We start from the raw sequence: 25,848 nt of genomic DNA, 5'->3' as shown, positions 1-25,848 counted from the left end.
TATAAATATACTCTGTCCGTCTGCACAACGCCCCTGGAAACTCAGTCAGACAAACTTCTAACTTTAAAAGCCACACGGTAAGTCACTGTCTCTTTTTTTTCTTTACGAAAATGTTCCACCACCACTCTGGCTGTAAGTTTGACACTTCGCAGGATGTTTATTTTTTCACGTCCTTTCTCTTCCTTAAGCTGGTGATGCGTCTGAGGGTGTGGCTGCGGAAAATAGCGGCTTTTTTTATTTCAATTTTATTTCTTTTTTTCATTTAGACGTTTTGCCCAAGCGAAGTGTTGAGGTGTTTTCATGATATTGAGCAGTCGTCTTTCATAGAGTATACTTGGTCATCAATCCACCCATACAAACCATACAGTTTACTGTGGGTGTGGCCCTGCAGTGTCCACATGTTTGACATTAAGGAAAACCACGTATAACCCCACAGTAAATCTGCACAGTTTGCTCTACAGAAAAACAAATAGCGTCTTTCATTCGTGTGCTAGTTTCTTAAGTGGATGAGAACTTTTCACCAGTAGAATCAATGACAGAGACAGAATTTAGTGTCCATTGTCCTCGTTTTATCCTCAGGTCTTCTGCTGCTCCTCACAACAGACTTTGCAGAGGATTTTGTAAACTAAACATCTCATGCTGCATTAGGTGCTCATGTTTGGATCACATCAGAGCTGACGCCTTCTCTTCTCTCTTCTTCTCAGACAGACTACAGTCCCACCATGTCTTTCATCCAAGCCTTCCTGCAGCAGACCGTTTATCTGGGCATGCCTGATGACTCAGTATGTAATGCTGTTGTTCTGTTCCAGTTGCTAAGGACGACCACGCTGTTTTTCCTTTTTTTCTCTTCCTGTGGTATACTGGAGTGGAAAAAACTTATCAGGCGGTATTTAGGAGGTGAGGGAAGTAGGGAAGGAGAGAAGTGAAAAGGATGGAATGGGCCAAAGGAAGAATGCATGAATGGGAATCTTAAATGTAGGCAAAGGAAAAGAAAAAGGAGTGGAGTAGAGAGATAAGAGGTGTCATTTATGTGATAGTCAGTCTGGATAATAAAGATTATATTCAAAGAGAAAGATGACCTTACTAGGTCTTGTGAGTATGTGAGTCATGGAAGCAGGAATTTTCACCCCTCCCTCTTTCAACAGCAAACCAAACAAAAATGCTGCTTCTGCTTTCCCTAGTTTCTTAAAGTGAACTTAGTGAAAGTTGCATAAGGTCATCTGGTGTGATTTCAGTCTGGTCCTCCGCTATTCTGTAGTGTTCAGTTCAGTCCACTGGGGGTGTGTGAGAAGGAATTTTAAAGGGCCCTGTCACAGTCTATTGAGGGACAGAGGTGTAGGAGCAGAGGCAGAAAGGGCAGTGCCCGCAGACAGATTACAATCTGTGACTTTCGTCTATGTCTATGACTATGACTTTGGTCTGTCTAACCAGAGAGAGACTGTCATTATGATTTTTCTAAAGAGCATATAATTATGTAGCATGCCAATAAGCAGAAGTCAAGTATTTACAAAACACACAATAATCTGTGTTGTGACACTCAGGTCCTGGAGAACGAGGGAACAGTGACGGCAGCACCCAATTTCAGCCCCAGTGGAGATGCAGCAGTCCTGGATAAGGCTATCAAGGCAAAAGGTGAACTTAGAATGCACACAGTGAAGCTCTTGAGCGTGTGTGAACATGTTTTGAGTTTACTTTGCCCCTGCTTCAAATATGAAGCCAGCTTTTGTGTGAAGAACTTTAACACCCTCTGCTGGTCATCAAGCATGTGTACCTCTGTGGTAGAACGTATCCTCACCTCACAGAACGGATAGTATCAGAGGTAAAAGGTCTGCTAGGTTTGATTATTGGACTGTGTCACGGAGATGCAGACCATTCATGATTCTGATCAGAGAGAAACCCTCTCATTTCTCCAGGAGTGGATGAAAACACTATTATTGAAATTCTGGTCAAAAGGAGCAACGGGCAGAGGCAGCAGATCAAACAGGCCTACCAGCAGGCCAGTGGCAAGGTAATGGGAACTACACAGAGTGTTGTACACCTGCATTTATGCATGTGATCCCATTGTGCTGAGCGCTACATTTACAACATCGGTCCCTCCCTGGCAGACTCTGGAAAAAGCACTGAAAGACGCTCTGAAGGGAGATCTGGAGGAAGTGGTGCTGGCTCTGCTGAAAACACCAGCGCAGTACGATGCCCAGCTACTGAAACAGGCCACGAAGGTGCACAAACACACAACTGCAAAAAATCTCTGTTAAAATGAACATCGATTGAAATTTAAAAAGCATCAAAGCATAATGACTGTTTTGACCTCATCATCTGTTATTTTTGGGGCCTATTGATATCCACCCACTTCCACATATTCATGCACTATTTCCTTAACACCAGGCAACAGGGTGTGCTCTGTTTGAATTAGAGTGATCATGAAAAATAGTTTTATTCTGCTACAGTCTATTTATTCATGCATCCTCAGGGTATGGGCACAGATGAAGACACCCTGATAGAGATTCTGGCGTCCCGTACCAACAGAGAGATCTTGGATATAAAGACAGCCTACAAGAACGGTGTGTGCCAACAAACTAGAGTTTTATCCAATTAGTATTTGGAAATAGCAAAGCTAGAGCACGTGACAGTCGAAAGTTCCAGCTTCTGCGAAATGACAGAAAGTTCCACATCCAACTTTCTGAAATAATTTTTAGCATAATTTTCTATGTACTCATTGTGTTTTCTTTGCAAAGAATACAAGACGGATCTGGAGGACGACATCAAGTCTGACACCAGTGGGGACTTCAGGGCTGCCCTTCTTGCACTGTGCAAGGTGCATGTCTGCTGTTTGCTTTCTATGTCTGCTGCACTTTGTTTCATTGTGTATTTAAAACAGGATCTTTAAGACACATTTAACATTCCGCAACCCATGACAACAAGAGAAATGCAGCTAAGATGCTCTCAGACAACACCTTCATCCTCTTACTGCCAACGTAACAATGGTTAATTAAACATAACAATCTCACGCCTTTGACAAACACACATGCACAAGCACACATGCAATATTATTATAATATTGCAATATTATAACGTAATTTGGCCTATTGTGTAAGCTTTTTGAAATTCATACTTCAAACTGCTCTTGCCATTTCCATGTGAATTCATAGAAAAATGTGGCATAAATTTTAAGCCTTTCTACTATATTTAGTTTTGCGATTTTATGTCTCTAAAACATTACAGGTATTAGTCTTAGCTCTCCTCCTCTAATCTTTCATTATATTAATCCATTTCACACCCTCCCTGTATCTACTCTCTCAAAGACATAGCGGACCTGTTTAGGTTGGTTCAATACAGTGACATCATTCTGTCTCTGTTTATCACAGGCCAGCAGGACAGAAGGAATCTCTGAGCAGCTGATTGACAGTGATGCCAGGGCTCTGTACGAGGCCGGAGAGGGGAGGAAAGGCAAAGACTGCTCTGCCTTCATTGAAATCCTCACCACCAGGAGTGCCCTTCATCTTCGGAAAGGTTAGCTGAGTTTTTAACAACCGGCTTTTTCCTGTTTGTTCCTGTCAGATTTAACATGTTGTCCTCCCCTTCAGTATTTGAAAGGTACTCAAAGTACAGCAAAGTGGATGTGGCCAAAGCTATTGACCTAGAGATGAAAGGAGATATTGAGAGTTGTCTCACTGCAGTAGGTGAGGGGAAAAAACTCTTAACTTTATTACCTCAGCATTCATCAAGTGATTTATGCACAGACTTAATTTCAACCTAACCTGCCTTTTTTTTTTTTTTTTTTTTTTTTTTTTTTAAATTTGTCAACAGTGAAGTGTGCTGGAAGTAGGCCTGCGTTCTTTGCTGAGAAGCTCTACTTGGCCATGAAGGTACAATATATGTAGGCTTCTTCTCACAAAATGAATAAAAACAAAGCATACAGGATGCAGTGCTTTTTATCCAAGGCCTTTCCTTGCTGACTCTTTTCTGCTCAACAGGGTAAAGGCACCCGTAAAAATATACTCACCCGTATCATGGTGAGCCGCTCTGAAATCGACATGAAACGGATCAAGGATGAGTACAAGAAAAACTATGGCAAAACACTCTACCAGGATATTCTGGTGAGCCACAAATAATGGAAATAAACTAATCCTTGGTGGTACAGTTTTCCAGTGTTTTTATACAAGCATACAAAAAGTTGAATGACTGACTCTGGCTCTTCTTTTCCATCAGGACGACACTAAAGGAGATTATGAGAAGATTCTGCTGGCCCTGAGTGGGGGTGAACACTAATGGCCAATCAATGCAATCGAAGCTCATTTGACCAAAGATTTATTACCACATAGAGCTGTGCAAAGTTATCTATAATTTCTTGACACATATTGTGCCCTATGTTTATGAGGAAACCTGACAATACTGTCTTTTGTTTGTCATGACCTGTAGAATATATTAACAGCATTTATCAGATGCAATAGATACAGTCTGTCCAGCAGATTCCCTTTTAACTAACGCCTTTAGCCCAGTGGTTTTCCAGTTGGTCTTAAACTTTACATTCACAATTAGCTTATCATATGTGAAGCTTCAAAGGAAGCTGAAATAAGTTGTCACCTTTTATTTGCAAACAGATTCAAACTATCTAGTTCATGATGTATTCATACTTACTTATGCCAAGAATATAAAGCAGCAAAAATACCACTGAAGGAGCTAAAATATTCTGCAAATAAAAGCTTTTTGTATGAAGGTCTCTTAGGTGTTGTCTCAGTTATTCTAACCTCAGAATGAACACATTGCCCTCTTCAAGCCTCACTTGTGTTCATATACATTTATAACTCAAATTCACATTCAAACTGGGATGCAACTCAAACAGTGGAAGAGAATGGCTGGGCTCTGATTCTGTGATATACAAACAGGTGATGGTGGTGATGATAGCCAACTAGACGCAGAAGTGATGGACAAGAAGTAGAAGACGGTGGGTGTGATAAATGTAGCAATCCTTATTAGGAGAGGCATCAACATCAGCAAGAACTAACATGAGAAACTTGAGAGATACCAAGAACCAAGAGCTGAAAAAGCAGTTGAAAGTGAAAGGCAACAGTGACCTCTGTGATGATGGGAGCACTCAGGGCAAACTGACTCCAGCAACCCCATCAGAGATCCCTGTCCAGAGGAGTACTGGGATAGTGGGGACAATTTTTATTTTTCTGAACTATATAAATTAACATATGCATGCACATTTCTTTCCCCTGACACAATACACAACACTATTCAAACAATCCAGATGTTATAAATGAACAAAGCTACATCTCATATGTAAAAAAAACTAGTCCGAATGAGTACATGAGTAAAACCATTTCATAGCATGTAGTAATAATCAACTAGGTTTGAAAGGTTGAGTAGTCAAATATTTCCTGGGTGTGTAATGGCATACTCAGTATTGAGAAAGTCCAAAAAAATTTAAGATGTTGCAATGAGTCTTTTACAGTTAAGAGAAATCTGGCGCCCCCTCTACCTTCTTGCTTTGCCACACGCCAACCTGCAAAATACGGATTTCTGTCGCTGCACTTGGCAACCCTCTAGCTCAGACCACAACTATAAACAAGCGGAGCAGCCTCTCTCCGGTTTGCCACCACTAACCAACTCTCTTTAACAGTATGTGTTAAGATTTGTATCCCGAGAGATGCGGGGCTTCGTTTAGTCACAGCTCGGAGTCGCGGATGATCCTGACATGTTGTTGAAATGTTTTCATCAGGCTCTTCCTCTTCTACGTTTAGCACTAAAGCTAACTAGCGAGCTAACGGCAGCTAGTCAGTTAGCTTTGAAAGAAACTTAACTCACAGCAATCAGTTCGTTGTCAGCGGGGTGTTTGTGTTTTGCACACAGGCTTTAGGATTAAATCAAATGTGGTCGCCTTAACGTTATCACGTCAATGCACACTTGTCATGTGACTTGGAGGGTTAGCCTGGTTAAGGCTCCCGGTAACTGAGCCGGGCTGATGAGTGCTAAACCAGACACGTCCTTTAAAGGCTGCCTGCTGCAGCTGCCGGGCTCTTTAGCCGACCCATATCTTCTTCAGCTTTATTCTGGGTTCATCACAATAAACTTCAATAACATCTACACTATTTCTGTCCTTTTCAGGTCAGCCGGTTCATCGGGGTCATCCAGCCCCCCTGCAGCCCCCCCCTTCCACCCCTCACCTTGAACCGGAGTGATGACACTGACCTGACCAATGGACCACTGCACTGTCCGCTCAGAGAGAGGCTCAAGTTTAGGGGGTAGATCATGAATGATAAACTAGTGTTTTTGGGCCTTCTGTACTTTGTCCAGGGCATCCCTTATGGCCTCCAGTCTTCACTGCTTCCTGTCTACCTGCGTGGAGCTGGTCACTCACTCACCCGCATCGGCTTCACCAAGATCCTCTACTTCCCCTGGGTTCTCAAGGTGCTCTGGGCTCCCCTGGTGGACCGGATAGGTACCAAGCGCCACTGGCTGGTGGGCACAGTGTCTGGTCTGGCTCTGACATGCCTCTCCAGTGCTGCCTTGGCTCCAGAAGCACATATCTGGGGTGTAGTGGGAACCTTACTGGCCATGAACACCTTGGCCTCTGTCCAGGATATTGCAGTGGACGGGGCCGCAGTGGGGTTGTTGAGAGGGCGAGGGGAGCTGGGGCTGGGCAACACAGCTCAAGTTGTGGGCTATAAAGCAGGGTCGGTGTTCGCCGGAGGCGGGCTGCTGGCGGTGATTGACGTGGCTGGATGGAGCTGGATGTTTATGCTGCTGACATTCGTTTATGCAGGCGTGGCTCTGTTCGTGTGGGGGGGTCCTGTGCTGGATGACGAGACTGTGAGGGGCCAGCAGGCTGATGGCAGCAGGAGGGGAGGGCAGGGAGCAGACATTATGAGACCATGGAGGGTATGGAGGAAGCTGCTGGCAGTGCCTGGTACACCATGGACTGTCCTGTACGTCCTGACGTACAAACTGGGTGAGTCTGAACAGAATGCAAGAATACACTCAAATTTGTATTGGAAACCACAATATGGTTCATTTTTACTGTTTAGTCCCAAAGTTAATTCAATTTTTGTCTGAACCTTATGAAATCAAACTGTCATACTGTATTACTGGAGCTAATTATCATGGTGGAGAAACTTAAAGATCAAACACTGACTGGGGTTTCCAGTTGATAAATGACTAAAGCTATATTGATCACTTATCAGTAGTGGCAGATTAATTAACTAGTTGTTGGGTTTGAATGTTCTTCACTGGGCCCAGTATGGGAAGAGAGGAGCAATAAAAAGCACAAAAAAGACAGAAAGACTGAAAGCAGCACTTTTGGTGCAACATTTAGGGAAATGGCACACCAGTTAGTCACTTTATCAGTTTAATACATCACTTTTAATGCATTTTAGTCGCAAACAAGACGAAGAAAAATCCCTAAAACAATGCTCAACGATATTTCCTGAAATGCTCCCCCACACTACCTTCATTTGGGGCCTGGACATCACCACTAGATGTCTCTGTTGATATATCCAAACTGTAGGTCTCAACTCTTAGCGCAGCGTGTGGAGCAGGATTGGGAGAGTAACTGTTGCAAGGCATTTGATTATGTCCTTACAGGTCCTTCATGCAAAATAGAAAGAAAAATATCTGCTTTGATTAATCGGTTGTCTTAATGTCACAGTTACCCAAGTATAAAACCGCTTTAATGAGAATACAATTTTGAATACAATTTAATTTGAGTGCATATTGTGTAACTAATGAAAAAATGTGTGTTTTTCACTATAAAAGTAGAATTTTTAATAAATAAAAACACTTGCTTCCCCAACCAAACTTTATCTGGTTTGCTCAGCAACTTATTGCCTCTAACATAAGTTAATGCTTATAAACTTAAGATAGGTTTTTATGGGATACTAAGACAGGTCACTCACTTTCCGAATCTTCTCAACTTGTACTACTCTTCTACTATTTACTATAAGGCTGCAGTTGCTACTTACAGCCACAGTGGCTGCTGCTCAGCAAAAGTTGGTCCACCTTTAAGGTTATGCAGGCAGTTTTTCATGTGAGTTAGTTCCTGTATAAAAGTAAAATATGAAAGTAGTTTTGAGAGTCAGACTTGTGTGTGTGTGTGGGAGAGAGTTAATATTACCAGAGTTTGGTGTTTGGTAAGCAGAAGGGGATTATGTAAGGATTAGGGTGTCTTTGTGTCTGTGGCATTCAGAAACTGAAATGGAAGACGGTGCATCACGCTGATGTGTGTTTATGTGTATGTGGGTGGTGGGAATATAATTGTCTCCTCGCATTTGCATAGTCTTTACTTGTGTATGTTCATGAATGTATATGCCTTTGTTTTAAAATTGTGTGTGCATGTTTTTGAGAGTGTTATGGGTGGCTCAGTAATCGGATGAACCTCAGCAGACAACACTACTAGAAAAAATATGAAGGTTGGCTGGACCCCCCCTAATCTGTCTAGGGAGCAGCCCCCCACTCTCCCTGCCACACAAACAAGCATGCTATATTGGCCGGTGCTCACAATCACAATATTTACTCATAGGCTTTAATTTACTTCTTTAGGTTAACTTTACAATAACTTGCTAGTTCATTTTCTAAACAATTATTTTTCAGTAAATATGAATTGTTTAATATTATAGATTAGGGTTGGAGATGCCAGTTTAATTGCCTGTGTGACACAATATTGTTTTTGTTCAAGGGGTGTGTGGGTATGGTTTTGTGTGAGACTGGTGATCTGCCTGTCTGAAACCCCCCATCCCCTCCACCAGCCCCTCCCCCATGCTACACACACGCAAACACACAGACACACAGACACACACAGGCCCTTCTTCCTTATCTATCCCTAATGATCTCTGAGTTTGTGCTGCGTCCAACACTGTGGCAAATCATTGAGAGCCCCATGTCTAAACTGTGACCCCTGTGCCATCTGAGGCCACATGCAAGATGGGAGAACTGTCTGGGTAAACTCGTAGAGACGTACGGAGGGTGTGAAGGGGAGGGAATTATAGACGCAAGTGAGAGAGAAAATATAAAGAGACAAGAAAAGGCCAGAAAGGAGACAAAAAGGGAACTTTCAAGTTGCGAGTGTGAGCTCAAATATTGACTAGGCACATCTTAATGTGGTGTTGGTGTCACTCATGGAGAAACAAGCCATGTTCATTTCTCAGCTGTCATGTAGCTGTCAGTAACCACAACACTAGGCAATTACAGTTAGAATGAAAGTCCATATTATCTTTATATATTCAATTGTAAATTACAATAATTTGACAGTTTGAGGAACATAATTATTTGCCTGCTCTTTTGTCATCAATATCAGGATCTTTAAATTAACAGTGATCTTTTTTTTTAATAAATGTTTTAAATTACTTTCATACTGTTTTGTTTTTGGTTTTTTTTCAATCAACTATACATCCCTTGTGTGGGTTGTGCTGCACACATCAGTGCTTGTACTTTTTTTTAAAGGACGTAATCGTGTGTTTGACTAGAGACATAAATGATGGTGTGGGGAGGTGGCCGCTTTCTCTGGGAATTGACCATGTGGACAATTGGATGGTTGGATGAACCAAAAAAAGAGAAGCTTTGTTCAAACACACCCCCCTTTAACCTTTCCCTCTGAAACGACAGTAAGAATTAATGATGAAGATTCAACCATTTGAATAAAGGTAGTTTGGTAATAGTCAAAATACCCTTAATGCAGATGTAGTTAATAAAACAAGGAAACAGGGTTCTCAGTGCGTGGCAGCACAACTCAATCACCACCGTCAGCTACAGCCTCCTAAATAACAGATCACTCAGAGATACTGGACTGTTATATTGAGCTGAATCATTTTTAGTTAAATAGGCCAAAATTCTAATGTATGCTGACTAGAATGGATGGCACTCATGCACATATTGATTAGAAGAGGACACTAAAACGTAAGCTATGTACTAAATAAATAACTGTATGTAGACAATGTTTATTGCCTCACATTAATACTATATGCACAGACTCACAAACAACATCTCTGGCCTGTTGTCCAAACTGCAGGAACCATTCACGGTGTTGATGTTAACAGGAGCGGCTGATGATGGGTTGGGGGTGTGATGGAGTTCTGATAGATGAAAGGAGATGGAAAAGTGGGAGTGAGACAAGAGAGAAACTTAGGGGGGGAGGGGGGGGGTATTTCCAGGGGGAAAAGAGGGACTATGGGGAGGGGGGGCTGAAGGAGGGGATGAATTAATGAACAACCACCACATGGTGCCCTGAGACAGAGAGCAAAGTGGCAATAAAAAACAACACCACATTTATCCATGCTCAGACACGTAGGTACATCTACCCAATTGTTAAAACATTTTTTAAATGTTATAACCCCCGTTTTTTGAGTCTTATTTTTTAATATATATATATATATATATATATATATATATATATATATATATATATATATATATATATATATATATATATATATATATATATATATATGTTGATACTTTTGGTTTAATCTTCACAACCCCAGAACCCCAGATGGATATTAATATTGCAGAGTTTCTTAGAAAAATAAACATAAGAAAACTAATGGTCCAGCAAGTTTGGGATGAGTGGAGTGGTCGTGGTTGTTTTGATTCCCTCTCGTTATATTTTCCCATGTTCATGAGCCCTGAGGGCCACAGGGAGATTCTTGGTATCTGCATTGATCAGCAGGGACACCTAGTGTGCATGTGTGTGTGTATTGTGCTCAAACATGGAGTAATAACTTGCCTCTGTTACCATACATGCTCTCAGCAGTGAATGATAATGTCATCCTGCATGGTGGATGGGTGTCCTCAGTGATCTCTCCTGCTTTGCTGGCTCTTTTGTCTAAGCTGCAGCTCGGGGGTCAGGATTTGACCCCACTGTCCTTGTTGACCTCTCGCCGTCTCATCTCACTCTTATCCTGCTCTGATCTCTCTCTATACTGCCACCCAGCCCCCCTCACATACAGTGGCATAAAAGGATTTGGACTACCACCCATTCATCCATCCATATTCAACTGTCTATCTGAAGTCAGGTCCCCCGTCAACCTCAGCTAACTCTGATTGGGCGATCCCAAGGCGCTCTCAAGCCAGAGCAGGGTTGTCCAAATCCTGGAGCCAGGATTTCTGTTTCATAGCTATATGGATGCTCTGACTGGAACTGTGGTCATGTCGTAATGTAATTAAGAAGTGGCAGTTAACAGGAATGATGGAGGTCAATTTGAGGTCTGAAAGATAAAAAAAAAAAACAAAATACTGAGAGAAAGGTAGGATTGGCAGACTCTGGTGTCATGGTGGTCTGTTATATTGTATAGCAGTACCTGTACAATTTTGACCTTCCAAGAAGAGTACCCAAAAAAATCTTTTCTATGGTGTAAGATGTCTGATACAGTCAAAAATAAGATAAGGTTAAAATATACCAACTTTATTAAAGCATAATGATCCCAACAGAACCGAACGTTTTACCATGACTTCATCATTTTTAACTTCAGGTCTTTATTTCAGAAATCAGGTCACTTTTTAGCCCCTTAGATTTCATACTGGCACAGATTTTGACTGTGGGACCCAGACTGTGGTTTACCCCTCTATATGTATATATTCACTCATATAAATGCTATGCAGAATTGTAAAATATATAGAATAAACTTGGAATTACCAAAAATGCTGGGAGATATTTTTGTCAATCTAAAATTACTAACAATACTTCCAGACACTTGTTTTTAAAGACATAAAGACACTTAGCAAATGTGCAGTATGGAATAACTCAATAAGCAGAAAAATCTAAACAGGAATTAAGGTTTTTGGGGTCCTGTAATGCTAAAGTTTCACTGGACTCTGCTATGCTAGCAATTCTCATCAGTCCGTTCTGATGGCTGTGGTCATGAAGCACCTTTAAATAACTGTGATAGATAAAACAACTTTGCCTCTTCTGGCTTGCTGTTGTTTCGTCTCTCTGAGCCAAATGTAAACATAAACACAGCTTTCTTTGAGCCTGCCACCTCTCCTCTGTTTCCTCTCCACTAACCTCCTAACAATGTCTCTGTTCATCTGTCCCCCTCCTCTTCCTCTGTCTGTAGCTGTCTTCATCTCTGGCTGCTGTCCTACCTCCCCAGTCATGCTCAACTCTTTTTTTTTTCCCCCCCTCCTTTCTTTTTTTTTTTAAATAAATGCACTATGATTGTCTGTAGCCCACGCCTGCCATTTCTCTCAGCTTTTTTGCTTTTTTCTTTTTAATATTTTTCTCCTGATCACTTTTTTTTGCTTAGTCCTCCACTTTTCCATCTTTATCCCCCTTTATTACATTCATCCTCTCCCCCCTTCACTCTTGTTCCACCCTTTCCTCCTTCCCCTCCACTCTGCTTGTTTAATCTTTGTGGATGTCTAATGAAATCCCTGCTGAAATGGACAATTGTTGCTTTGAGAATATTTATAGAAAGGAATAATCAGCGTGGTTGTGTTTGTCTGCACACCCTCCCCCAGCCCCCCTCTTTAAAGAAATAATTAGTTGAAGGCAGGACTGTGAAAGCTCTGAGCTTTGAGCTAAACAACAGGCAGACAGGCACGGGAGCACAGAACCATGGGTAAACAACCCAGGCATCATGGGTACCGCTGCTGCCAATGTTTACTTTATTATGACTAATATGCTTACTGCACAGCTGATGCTCTCAGCAGTTCAGTATAGAAGATGACAGATTAAAATGTGAATAGTGCTTATAGAGGATGTGAGTGAATCAGAGTGTGGAGCGATGGCAAAGTGACATATTAGAAAGATCAATAATAAAAATTTAGTCAAGTAAAATATACTTTATTTATTATATGTTTATTTGTTCAGCCTTCAATCACAGCCATACAAACAATTTCCTCTGAGGGCTCAGTTCCATGGATTAACTATCACTCAATTTGCACGTGAAATTATTCTGTTTTTCTGAACTAAGGTTAATCAAAGCCACATCGAACCATCAGCATTTTTTTCCAGTGTTTTTGTTTATTTATTTATTTATTTATTTTTTTTCAGTGAATCACTTTTAATGTCAAAAAATGGGGAGAATGCATTATCTCCCTGAGACATGCATGACCTATGCACAGTACTTTGGCCAAGTCCTGTGCCATGATCCAAAAAAATTCTGTTTGCTGCCACACATGGTCAAGAAAAACTCAATATTTTCACATTTTTAAGCCACAACCGTGTTTTCAACCATTGATTCAAAGGTTGCAGTTTCATCAGTGACTTGTCATTTCACCTTTAATATCAGTACATGATTACGATTCAATAAAGATAAGTGTAGTGATAGTATTTTATTACTATGTCAGTTCCTGATCATTTCTCCATGTACAGCTCATATTGAGTTCAATGATTGGTTGAACTTTGGTCATTTCTGGGTTCTTGGTCCGGCTATATTAGTTCTTGCAAGGCTGATTATTGGCCCAACCGTAGTTTAGAGAATGCATACCAATCATCCATAACATTATGACCACTGACAAGTAAAGTCAATTCAGTTATTTAATACAATGGAATGGATCAGAGCAACACCAGCCTTGAAATTGTTGCCCCTGTGTGACAACTCTATTCCCTCATGGCAGTGGCGTCTTTCAACAGGAATAATGCTCCAAGCCATTAAATAGATCCAGATTGGTTTGACGGACACAAAAATGAGTTCAAGGTATTGCCTTGACCTCCAAATTGCCCAGATCTTGCTGAATTTACTGGACAAACAAACACCTCTCAGGACATAGAGGATGTCCTGGTAATGAAATGGTGCCAGATACCACACTTCATCTTCAGAGCTCTAGTGGAGTCCAGGTCTCAGCAAGCAGCAAAAGTGGGACCTACATAATATTAGTCAGGTGGTGGTAATGTTATAGCTGATTGGTGTACTGTTCAGTACTTTTTCTGTTAAGTGAAGGATGTCTAGCAGCAGTTCTCTTTTGTTCATCAGTTTATTTTATCTGAAAACAAAAATTCACATCCTTGTCTCTGAGGCAGGTAGTTAAAGAAAAGGTTATGTGATTAGCTTATTTTATGACCAGCTTGTACGTGTCATTATGAACTATGCAAATTGGCAACAGTGAAGCACACGTGACAGAGAATCCTCATTTCCTACCCCAGGTTTCTGCACCACTGTTCGTGGTGACACTCTTTCTGTCGCTGCGCTCCCTATCACTGGGAGCTTCTCAGCTTTCTCTTATTATTTTTATTTTTTTTTTATTCCAGTCTGTTTCATGTGTCTTTTTTTCCTTCTTTCTCTATTTTTGTTTGTCTCCTGGCTGACTGAGTGAGTGAGTCGTCAGTTGTGTTGCGTCGTCTTTGACAGCAGTCTGGGAGCCAAGCTGTCACTCACGCAGCTCCTTGGTCCCACTGTCTTTCTGAAGTCAGTCTCCATTAATATAATAATGGTGTATAGTTGGTGCCACTGAATATTTTACTGTAATGTTCAGCAGAACATTACCCCCACACTCAACACCACACAGAGAAAGTCTTACTGTCTGACAGAAACTTTTTATTTTGACTGAAAGGTCTTTGTGAGGTCTGTTTCATCTGTGGAAGTTTTTCTGTTTTTGTTGTGTTTCCCTTTTTGTGCTTTATCAAAAGTGCTAGGCCCCCGTTTCATAAAGTGACTGAGGGTATTCTTTTTCTTGTCAGGCATCTATTATTGACACTTTCCAGGAATAGGCCTAGGTGCGCTGCGTGTCAGTGTGCTGTATTTGATTCTGCAGTCGTCATCTCTGGGAAACCATGTTGTTCAGTCTTGCAGGCTAAACAGTTTGGTTCACCATTCTTAATGTATTTGACTGTGACTGGAGTAGGCATGTGTACTGAGGAGGTCTCTCTCGTATTAACACGTACACATCACATGGTGTGTTAATGGTGTGTGAATGTTTTACACCAAATTCTGCAATCTGTGTATCTGACCAGAGAACTTGTCTTGCTTCCTTTTCGTACCCCCCCTAACCCCCCCCCCCCTTCCCTCCTTTCCATCTCTCATTCTCCTGTTACTCCTGTCACTGTGCATGCAGGTGAGCAGGGGGCAGTGACCATGTTTCCACTCTTTCTGTTGGATCACCACATGACGGCCAGGGAGCTCGGCTTCTGGAATGGCGTCATCGCCATGGGCTTCTCCATCTGTGGTTCGTCACTGGGAGGCCTGCTGCTCGCTCAATTCAGGTGGTTTTCAACGACACATCACTCTTTTTGGCTATTACTGAAATGACTCTGATTGTGTTTGTATGGAAGCTATGACTGTGGGGAGTGTTCATTTTGTGGGGTTTTAAAAGTTTGGTTTGTTTTGAAGACGAGAAAGTGAAGGACTACACAGTATTAAAATAGACATCACTAAAGGTTCCACCTTCCACAAGTTGTCTGGTATTCAATATGACTTCAACTGATTAATATGTCCTCAACAAATCAATGAACCTGATGTGCACAATGTGCACATCATTGTTTCACAGAAGCCAAGGTGATGTCTTAAGATATCTTTTTTTGTTTCAACCAAGTGTCAAAAACTTAGTTATTCATTTTACTGTCAAAGACCCAACTAAGCAGATATACTCCTTTACATCTGGAGAGCGAGATTTATAGGCCACAGTTTCTCTTTCTCCCCACAATGCTTATGTTTCACATGCACAAAATGTAAAAAATATATGTTGACACATTTGACCATTTATCATAAAATAGTAGCTTCTCTGTTTTTGTGTATTTGTTTGCTTGTTTTTTAAAGCACCTACTATTTGGATTTTGCATTTGGCCATATTTTGATTATTTTTCAATTAATTGTGCAGCCCTAGCCCTGACTTTCCAGCTGTGGGAAATAATTGGGAAAATATTGATAAGGTGGGAATCAACTACTCCGCATGAACATGTCAGTCTCACACATTCTGTAATTTTTGTCAGATCTTACCATCATCCTCTTCTTTACTCTGCCATTTTTTCTTTTTCATCCAAATTCTACTCTGACTCCTACTTTCATCATACCTTCTTCCTCCTCCTTTCCCTCCTCCTCATCACTCTGTGTCTGTTCATCCAGCGTAATATTATTTATTTTTAGATAACTGCTCTTTTATATGCGAGTGTGTGTGCGCAGTAGTTTAAGTAAACATAGCTTTGTTTGAGAGCTCAGGGACCCCCTGTGTCTGGAGTGTGGTGTGAAAACAGCATGAGTAGCAAATCTATCATACACACTCGTGCACAGAGACAATCTGCAACTCTAGTTGGATCTAATTCTCAGGTTTAAAGACAGACACCAAGATGTCAGACTTTCTGATTAATATACCAAAGGGACAGCATATTAGATGAAATATTACATTGACTAAATGTTAAAACATTGGTATTCCTGTAAAATTGGATTTTTTGTGCAGGCGTCCAGTGTTAAAAAGCAATCAGATGCAAAATTACATTTAAAGAAATTTCTATAGGTTGCTGTTTTGGGAAAAAAAATAGTCCTAATAGTAGTTTTGTATTTAACCTTTACACGTTTTTCCCTCCAGCATGCTGGCATTGTACCATTTGTGCGTGACCTTCATTGCATAAGGTTTTGCGTCTGCTTATGCTAGGATCACATTATAGCACAGCTCTGCCTATGGCCAGTGTGATGTAATGGGAACTATAAATAACAATGCCTTTTGGAAGATAATGTGTGGGTTTCCACTGGACTCTTCCCTTCCCTCCACATCTACAGTATTTTATTTGCTATTCAGCCTTTTAGCCATGTTACGGGATTATTAGTGGTGCAATATGCCAGTTAAGGAGATGTGAAGTTGTGTCTTTTGCTTTGGTTGCTGTGTTTGTACTGTGTACTCACTTGATTTGTTGACGTGTATCAGTTGCTCTGTGCTCTGTCTGTTGTCAACCTTTTTGACTTTTTGTTGTGTTTTCAGCTGACTCCCAGCTTTTTTTTTTTCTCCTCTTGACATGAGCAAACACAGAGAATGTCTCCAAAGGCAACATTTTTGGGGAAGGGAGAGTATTTTCAGAAGATGTCATTGTCACATTTTGGATTTTGATCTTTCACTCTTTCTCTTCGTTTTACTTGCAAAGGGCTCAATAACTTTTAAAAGCAGTAAAATGTTCACACACTGAAAAAGACAGAAGTAAATCGTCTGAATCTTTGTCTGGTGAGAATAGACAGAAATTCTGGGGGAAGTGCGTGTTTAAGTTTGCGCCCTTACGAGCCCTGCCAAAAATTTGTAATGCACTCATCCAAAGTACTGAATCACTATCCTTTCTGATAGACCAGGCTCACTCAAACAACCCAATGAGGTAGAAAATGAAGCACCGATTTGGAATTGTTACTGAATATACAGTTTATGTGTCTGTTTTTGGCGGTGCATGTTCTGGTTGTATGAAACTTCCAATATCAGACATCGACTCAAAGATACAAACGTACACACAGTAAGAGTTGAGCGGTACACTATGGTCCCACCTCTAAAAGCTCAGTTTGAAGGTTTATCCTCCCACCATCAGAAATGGCTGAGTGGTCAGTGAGTGACCCCCTTTATAACTGCCAGTGGCAACCTGAGCACATGGTTATTCTTATCCAGGCCTGGCCCGTGCGAGGTGGTAACCAGACAGGTTTTCTTTCTCACACACACACACACACACACGCACGCTCACACGCACGCTCAAACACATACACACAAAGACGTGCACCCCTCAGCACCTCTTGAGAGTGCCTGATATGAAAGGATGTCATTGAGACAAGGTAAAGGAGAAGCAGAGAGAAGAATGTCTTTAGCATGTGAATGATGCTGGATTGTTTTTCTACTAGAGAGGTAAAAAAAGTCTAAGTTGAGAGGGAGATGAGGAGATGTTGAAGGGAGAAGATACACAATACAGAGGGATTGACTAAGTTGAAGTAAAATATACTCACACTTAAAATATTTCTCAATCACATGATAGAGGTAATAATCTGTGAACTAATTACATACACAGCTAAGTTTATTCTTTATCAGAATACATTTGAACTGTAGTCAGTGGAGCAATTATAAAGGAAACACCAAGTAATAGAGCTGCAATGAAGCGCTGTTGCCCCACAATAAGAAGGTTGTGGGTTTGGTTCCTGGCCTGGGGCCTTTCTGTGTGGAGTTTGCATGTTCTCCCCGTGCCTGCATGGGTTTCCTCCCATTGTCCAAAGACGTCATGTTTAGGTTAACTGGTGACTCTAAATTGTCTGTAGGTGTGAGTGTGAGTGGTTGTTTGTCCTGTTGACCTGTCTCTGTATGTTGGCTCTGTGATGGACTGGTGACCTGTCCAGGGTGACCCCGCCCTTGCCCAATGTTCGCTGAGATTGGCTCCAGCACCCCCTGCGACCATGAAACGGATAAGAAGTAGAAGATGAATGAATGTTTGATGTTTACAACCAATGTGAGGATTTGCTTTGTTACCTCATTTTGATATTGTAGGCTCTGAGAAATTTTCTCTTGGTGCACTTATCCAATTAAATGAAATATCCTTTTTCCTCATATAAATAATTACATGCAAAAAAAAAAAACAAACAAACATATTCATTCCTTTGAGTGGCAGGCTTCCTCTGAGTGATTGGCATTATTAATCCTTGATGTCCCACAACAGTGTGAGCTCTTTTCTGTGTGTGCGATTATGTGTGTATGTATGTGTAACAGTGATTAATTATCTTCCCCATGCTGAGGATCTCCTTAGGTTATTGATTACGTCATGAACCAAACCCACAGGGGATGATTTTCTTGTACTAACAGGGAATCAATTAGTGTCTGGGGACTTGTTTTCTTGTGCACGTACATGCATGTTTTTGTGTATGCACATGTGTGGGTGTATAACTCTGTGTGACATGAAAAGAGATACAGAATGTCTCTATATTTAATGATACAAGCCTGGAGACATTGTCAGCACATGTCACTCTGCTCAACAATAACACACACACCTAAAATCTGGTGATTATCTGTCTGAGACTTTCTTCAATGCTCTCTCCTCAGCATTGGGGCTCTGATGCGCCGTGTGTTTGTTTTGCGAACCATCAGCATGGTCTTCCAGAGTTCTCTACTCACCGTACTGGAGCCATCTCCACTAATGAAAGGTGAGATGGAGCAAAGCAAATAAGTTCACACACAAGACGGCTGACAACAAGCAATAAAGTCCCACAAGCCTACAGTCTGGCTCATCAGCTTAGAGAGGTACTGTGGTATAGAAGTGATGCAAGTAGTCTCTTAGTGTGTTCAGCCCCTGGATATTTGTAACATAATGTGTGTTGTCCGTTCTTGTAATGGTATAGGTGAAAATGTTAGCCGATTTCTGTCAGTGTGGCTTGCAGGTAAGTAATTTGAGATAAAGGTTAAGTAATATCCGTAGAGCAGGACTTGATAATATGCCTTCATTGTGAATGTTGTAAATCCCTCTGTAGACTTATTAAATCATATCCATGTCTGATTTGTGTTTGACATGTGGCCAAAAAAACAGTGGTCAACAAAACACTCTACATCGATAAACTCCAGCCACTTTTTTTTAGTTAGTTTTTTTTAGCAAACCATGCAAACGAAGGGAAGAAACACTAAATTATTTCCATTTCTGCAACAGCTTCCTGCACTTTTGAATAAAATCTCCATCACTGTCAGATTACCAATATAGAGAGGTTTCCGTAATAGTAGATACCTTTAACTATTGCTAAATAAGCTATAAAAGTACACAGCAAAGACAGTTGCACAGACCCCGCCCACCGCTCTTCTCACCATGTTTCTCATTCATCCTATTGAGGATTTAGGAGCCCATACTGGAACAGATATGTTCACACAAAGGCTGCTGGAAAAGCCAGAAGACCAGGCTGTGTTTATGAATTAAGCCAGCTGAGTGTGAACAAGCTCCAGAAAACAGACTCTAAATAAGCATGGACGTCACCCACAGCTTCCTAAGAACAGCTTTGATGCTCAGAGAGGGCTGCTTTGCCGTTGTAGTCTTGGCAGTGATCAACTCTGCCAAACTTCTGACTGATCCAAAAAATGGGGAAAAAGGTGCTTGCTGTTTTTATTGCTGTGCCAATCATGTGATCCTGTTAACATTGTTACCACAGCTGGCCATCTTTCTCAAAGGCCGCCCCAAAGCCAATTCATTTGCTGGCTAATTAGCTAGTTAAAGTGCTACTAATTAGTAAGATAGAAATAAAATAAAACAGCAATGTACAGGAACACAAGAGAACATACTTCCTTACATTCTGTTTTTCACCTAATTAGTTGTTTGGCCAATATTTGCATGAAAAACATTAATGCATACCTGGGAGGACTGAGCAGAAGGCCAAACGTAGTGGTGCCAACCTGTATACTTACATACTTATAGTGCCGTGCCCTCAACTATGTTTTAATACTTTAATAATAACACAAACCATACAAAATCACCACCTTGCCAGAAAAGGATTGTTTTTCCAAGTTGTATACATGTTTATCTCTGCTGCAACATTGGTCATCTTACTATGGGAATCCATGAGAATTGACTCACTTTTAGAGCCCCCCTTGAGTGGTCATTGGAGGAACTGCATTTTGTCACCTTTGACAGGTGGCTCCTTGCTGCTTGTGTATAGCACTACATTATTTTCATTTGGAAGATAATTCGTCTTTTATATATGTATTTTATTTATTTGAAAAACTTTTTTTTTTGTCAGCTTTGTTTTTGTTCGTTTTTAGCATTTTGGGCCTCAGAAAAAGAACCAAATAAATCGAATCTAAAATCAGAAGAGGGGACATACAATAAATATATGCACTGTCAGACATTGAAGGAATTTACCAGTGCCCTAGGATGCTGCCATCAAAATATAGTTGAGAACCACAGGCCGGCAGCGCAAGCTTATGAGCCAGACGCTCAGAATTAATACAGCACAAAAGTACAATGTTGCAGAGGACGTTGATAGACAGGTGCTGTCTCTCTCCTGAGAGCGATTTAGTTGTTAGTGCCTGAATGACACATCTGATTCGGTTGCACAGCCAGTCGCAAAACATTTGGGATTCAAATCCACACCATTCATCTCTGCTGGCACTGTCTGTTCCCCTATCAAACCTCTCAGACTGAAAGTTGGGGCCTATCCCTATTTCACTTTAAACCCAGAACAAAGATCTCAGAGAAACGCAACTGAAAAAAGTACCCCAACAAAAAACAGAAAGATATTCACTTTCAGATTTTTCAATATTACATGATAACCCTCCGCTTCTCACTCTTCTAGTCTGATCAGTCGGTGTATCTGTGTGAGTCTTGTGTCGCTTACTGTAGAGTCTTATTCTGCAAAAACTCTGGCGGCTTGAGTGAATAATTCAGTGCTGGTGGGAGCAGAGACAGGCTTTGTGGTTCCTCTGTATTTCCTCACCAACACTGCTCTGCCACTTCCCCTCAGAGGATATGCTACATGTGTTTTGGGGACAAGAGGGAGTGAAGTTGGTGGGAGAAAGGAGAGGAGACACTTCAGCTTACTGTTAACAAATGCTCTGCCTTGACTTCTACATAGAATAATATTGAAGAATAAGTATAGCAGAGCAGCAACAGCGTGAAATTGATAGTTTTCAGATTTATTTATTTAGTTATTTTTACAAAGTTGTTCTCACACTTGTTTGCTTTTGACTGATTTAGTTATTGTGTTTGTTCCCTCAGGTATGGCAGTCCTGAGTATGAGTGTTCAACACTTCTTGGGCGGTCTCATCACCACGCTCACCTTCACTACCATGATGCATTGCAGTCAGAGGGCAGAGGAAAGCATTCAGGTAAAAATGGACGTTACTCTTTGCATGCCTCATTCTGAGGACCCAGACTACGGTTATGTAATAATTTGTCTCTCGTCATCATCCTTTTAGGGCTAATTTTCTTGCTATGTGATGTCAGGTTGTCTCCTGTGGCTCGACAAACACATCATAAGCTTTTCTTTTCTCCTTCCTTCCTCCCCTTTTACCTCCCATCTGTCTCACTTTAATTGTGCTACTTCGTAATGTTAGATCATCTCCTTTCATGGTCAGTGGGGGACAGAGATGTAAATCATCAGCATGCATTGCCACACCTTTTGTCATCTATACCTGTCAGCTGTCAGTTGTCAGTTGTCATCAGCTATTTCCAACCTGGAAAATCTCTAAGGTCTAAAAAGGCCCAGTTTCTATTTGTTGCTTCTTTTCTGTTCAACCCTCTCACCCCACAGTGGCATTGTCTCTACTACCACCTCACTCCATTTCTTTGTCATTCTGTAGTCCTTTAAATGCTCTCTTTTCCACTGTGACTTTTTTTTTTTTTTTTTTTTTTTTTTTTACTCCTCTCCCGTTTTTTCCTCTTTGACATAACTCCTTTTGTCCCCATCGTAACTGGGCCATTGTTGCCTGGAGGTGATCGCTGTTCACACAGCCATTCAGACATCACTCACTCAATCTCTGAAGGTGACAAATTATCATTTAAATTGCTGTCACTCTTAAAGTGGAGAAGGAAGATTGGGGAAAAAAATCACATCTGCAGCACAGATATCTGGATCTGGCTACATATGAAAGATATAACGAAAGAAACCAATCACAACATGTGATGATGAGAATCAGGGATCATATGAGAAGTTCTCATGACACATATACTGCTTGCTCTTTAGTGTGTCAGTGTATGTGTGCGCACACATGCGAACGGGGAAAGCATTAGCTCACCTGTGCTCCATGTGTGTAAATGTGTGTCTTATTGAAGGTAGTGCTATCCAGTGACAGAAAGCTGATAGTGTGAGTGCTTGTTAAGGATCCCCAGGAGACAGAAACTCAATCTGTTAAACAAGTTGCTCAGAATAAAGGCACTCCACTTAGCTGTGGTCACACAGGCTCTTAAAGATCTCTCCCTCAGCTTGCAGACCACAGCCTCAACTCAGATATAGTCCCAACTGTCTCCCAGATCACTTCATTTGAACTTTTCGAATGAGAAATGTCGTGTACAGTCTTGTGAGTGTGATGGGAAAGAGGGCACAAACGGAAATGAATTATTTCAGTTCGCTTGAAGAGGCTTGTGGTATTGGTTGCAAATTAAAATGTTTCAGAACTGTTTGTCAAGTTGGTAATATTTATATGAGGGAAGGATTTAAGGCTGCCCCTCATACTCTCTCATTTTTTATGTTTTTGATTAACATAACCTAACTGGCTGGATTGCCATAAGTCAGAAAATAGTGGAAAGATATCCATGGTGATACTTTCAGATATGCAGTTGATATTACTTTTGAAACAGTTTTGCGTGTTTATGTGCTTTAAATAAACAAACAAAACAAAACAAAACAAAACAAAAAAAACTTCCTCCACTCATTTGGCAAATTGTATGTCAATCTACAATTTGATTAGTGGCTAAATTGCTGCTGCTCAGCATTTTTGTCCCATAAAAGAAGGTGTTAGTAGTCTGCGGATTAACTTGTTTACCTGATTAAAAACAAGTTTTAATCCATATTTATATGATGGAAAGATTAAAGTATTTGTTAAACCCGAGAGATGAATCTGTCTAATGAATTAATTTGTTCAGTTAATGGTCTAGTTGTCACTAGAGTCCCTCTGTTTTGTTGGATTTACCTGCTGAATGTGGTGCTTTCGGACAGGAGGAGGAGGCTCAGAGAGATTAGGTAATCTCTCTCTCTCACTCTGTTTTGAAAGCCTTAAGGCTCAGATCAGATACAGTAGTTCCTTGGCCTCCTTCCATGATCTCACGCTTTCTCTTTCAGGCTTCAAGTCTTTTTTTTTTTTTTTAAAGTATTTTACTCATCTATTGTTTCCTTTTGTTCTTTGGGGCTTCTGCCTTCCAAATCACACATTTCCCTTGTTGCTCTGATGTTTTTGGTTAATTGTTCTGTATTAAAGGTTTAAGAACAATCACCTGATAAGTTGTGTTACAGGTCTGAATGAAGTGTCACCTTCTCCCCTGTGTTCTCCTCTCGACTTTTTCTTTTACTCCACTCCATTTTACTCACAATGTCTGTCTTTCTTTCCCAAACCCTCTCTTTTCCTCTCCCCCCCCCTCCCCTCTCACTCTGCTCTCCTTTCTCTCCTGCTTTTAATCTCTTCTCCCATCATTCCTCCACTTTCTATCCTCGCCCCCCTCACTCTCTCTTAGGCAACCCACTACAGTTTCCTGGCGACTCTGGAGGTTCTGGGGAAGCTGATGTTCAGTGCTCTGGCCGGTGGAGTGGTGGATTGGTTTGGTTTCCAAGTTGCCTTTCTCTTCTTCCTCACGCTCTCGGCTGGGACAGCCCTACATGTGTGGACGGCTACCTTCACTGGTGCTCTCAGGGAACACCAGCTCAAAGAACAGCCGAAATGAGGACAGGATCAGGGTGAAAGTTCCTGATATTGAGACGTCTGCAGGTGCTGAAATAGTGTTGAAATATTTTTAGCTTGACTATCAGTACACCTCAAAGGTCCCTGAATCCCATGAAATATAGAAATATAGCACTCATTTCATTGAAAGGATTTTGAATAAGTTGCCATTTTTAAGGAGAAAGCAGCCATGTGTTTAAGTACTCTATTTCAGAGTGTTTGGTTGTAATTGTTTTGTTTTGTTTGTTTTTTATGTCACTGGCACAACAGGCCTTAAGTTTTATTTATGTTGCATTTAAAATGTCTGGAGGCATCTTAATATTCATAAATAAAGTAGTCTGATGAAGTCAGATTCTGATATAGGTAAGCACCAGGATATGGAGTTTTCTGGACAGGATGAGACCGATTCATCCACCCCATGTGATGATCTGATGGGGTTTAGTGTGCAAGGCAATGAGAGGTAAAAAGTACTTTGGGGATATAATCCAAGCAGTTTTTTAAAACATCTGAGCCACTGCAACATTTTAAGAAGCCAGCAATAAGATCTGTAGCCAAAAGCAATACCGCCAATTTGTGATGCTTGTTCCATCATGTTGTACTGTGTATGAATATGTTTGTCATTCTCATGAGTTGCATGGTTTACAGTTCAAAATGAATGCATCTCTACTACCTCGTATCAGCATTGTATGGTACGATGCACCAGTGCTGCAAGTAGATTCCCCGATCACTCACAATGACTAGTTTAAACATATGCTGTACTATGTTACCTAAACAAAAAGGCAATGTAGGTTTTCAGTTACTGGCACTGTTTTACTTCAGAAGTGAAGTGAAGAAGCTGCGTTCAGCTATTCAATGAGAAGCTTTTATTCTGTTCCCATGGGTCAAACTTGCAGCCCATATTTCCATGTTTATTTCCCAAAAATTATAGCACAATTTGATGTTAATCATAAAGGATAAAGTATACCCACAAGCTCCTTATACGAATGTTTATAAAGAAATTACACTCCAGGAAATTATTTGGAAAATACTGGAACTTTAAAAGTTCCAGTTTTGGAACTCTCAAAATTTTTCTTTTTGGAATTATAATCCAGTCAGAAAACTTGCGGAAACCTCAGCCTCACAAATTGCAAGGTGCCATCTTTGTTCTTTAATGAACTTCGAAACGAAGTCTCTTCTTAATGAAACTTGAAACACCAACAGTACAGGTAAATTGCTGAAAAAATTGTATGACCTTAATGTTTTATGTTTAAAATGTTATAAATATGTACCATACAATATATTGTATCTCTACATCAAACTGTACTCTATAGACGAGCATTTTCTCAATCCTTAAAATGTGAATGAAGCAGCAGCCTAGTCTGTGGTTTTTCTGTTGGTTGGGTTTTTTGTTTGCTTTTTTTTTTTTCCTTCAGGCTCTTGGAGTGAAAACAAAACATCCATGCAGGAGAATGTCATAATAAGTAGTAAGTAAGCAAAATAAAAGAGCTGGACACCTGCTTTCAGCCACATAATAAATTAAGGAATGGCATACCACATCATTTCTGGTTTATCCAATTATTCTAAAGCACATCTCTCGTCTCTCAACTACTGTGTTGGCTGAGATTTGCACAGAAATAAAGCTGCTGA

At 40.8% G+C, this 25,848-nt stretch overlaps 2 protein-coding genes across 6 annotated transcripts; both read left to right on the top strand.

Moving 5' to 3' along the window:
* anxa1a (annexin A1a) lies at positions 1 to 4,720 on the top strand. Of its 4 annotated transcripts, none has more exons than XM_029510187.1 (12): positions 1 to 77; positions 705 to 782; positions 1,542 to 1,632; positions 1,914 to 2,008; positions 2,106 to 2,219; positions 2,471 to 2,561; positions 2,736 to 2,815; positions 3,366 to 3,510; positions 3,585 to 3,680; positions 3,808 to 3,866; positions 3,975 to 4,097; positions 4,210 to 4,720. In XM_029510187.1, the coding sequence occupies exons 2-12, from the start codon at positions 723 to 725 to the stop codon at positions 4,267 to 4,269; spliced, it is 1,014 nt and encodes a 337-aa protein (XP_029366047.1). In that variant the 5' UTR covers positions 1 to 77; positions 705 to 722; the 3' UTR covers positions 4,270 to 4,720. The 4 variants fall into 4 exon arrangements, with proteins under 4 accessions (XP_029366047.1, XP_029366048.1, XP_029366050.1 ...); XM_029510188.1 differs by having other exon boundaries at positions 16 to 77; positions 709 to 782; XM_029510190.1 differs by lacking the exon at positions 1 to 77 and having other exon boundaries at positions 708 to 791; positions 1,557 to 1,632.
* Positions 4,721 to 5,500: 780 nt separating this feature from the next.
* mfsd3 (major facilitator superfamily domain containing 3) lies at positions 5,501 to 25,573 on the top strand. Of its 2 annotated transcripts, none has more exons than XM_029510752.1 (6): positions 5,501 to 5,594; positions 6,112 to 6,955; positions 14,989 to 15,136; positions 18,919 to 19,019; positions 21,569 to 21,678; positions 24,020 to 25,573. In XM_029510752.1, the coding sequence occupies exons 2-6, from the start codon at positions 6,256 to 6,258 to the stop codon at positions 24,224 to 24,226; spliced, it is 1,266 nt and encodes a 421-aa protein (XP_029366612.1). In that variant the 5' UTR covers positions 5,501 to 5,594; positions 6,112 to 6,255; the 3' UTR covers positions 24,227 to 25,573. The 2 variants fall into 2 exon arrangements, with proteins under 2 accessions (XP_029366612.1, XP_029366611.1); XM_029510751.1 differs by having other exon boundaries at positions 5,536 to 5,625.
* Positions 25,574 to 25,848: the final 275 nt, after the last annotated feature.

Source organism: Echeneis naucrates, chromosome 9, assembly GCF_900963305.1.
Source record: "Echeneis naucrates chromosome 9, fEcheNa1.1, whole genome shotgun sequence".
Lineage (NCBI taxonomy): Eukaryota > Metazoa > Chordata > Actinopteri > Carangiformes > Echeneidae > Echeneis > Echeneis naucrates.
The sequence above is the reverse complement of the archived record's forward strand: the minus strand, read 5'-3'. Positions and strand labels throughout refer to the sequence as shown.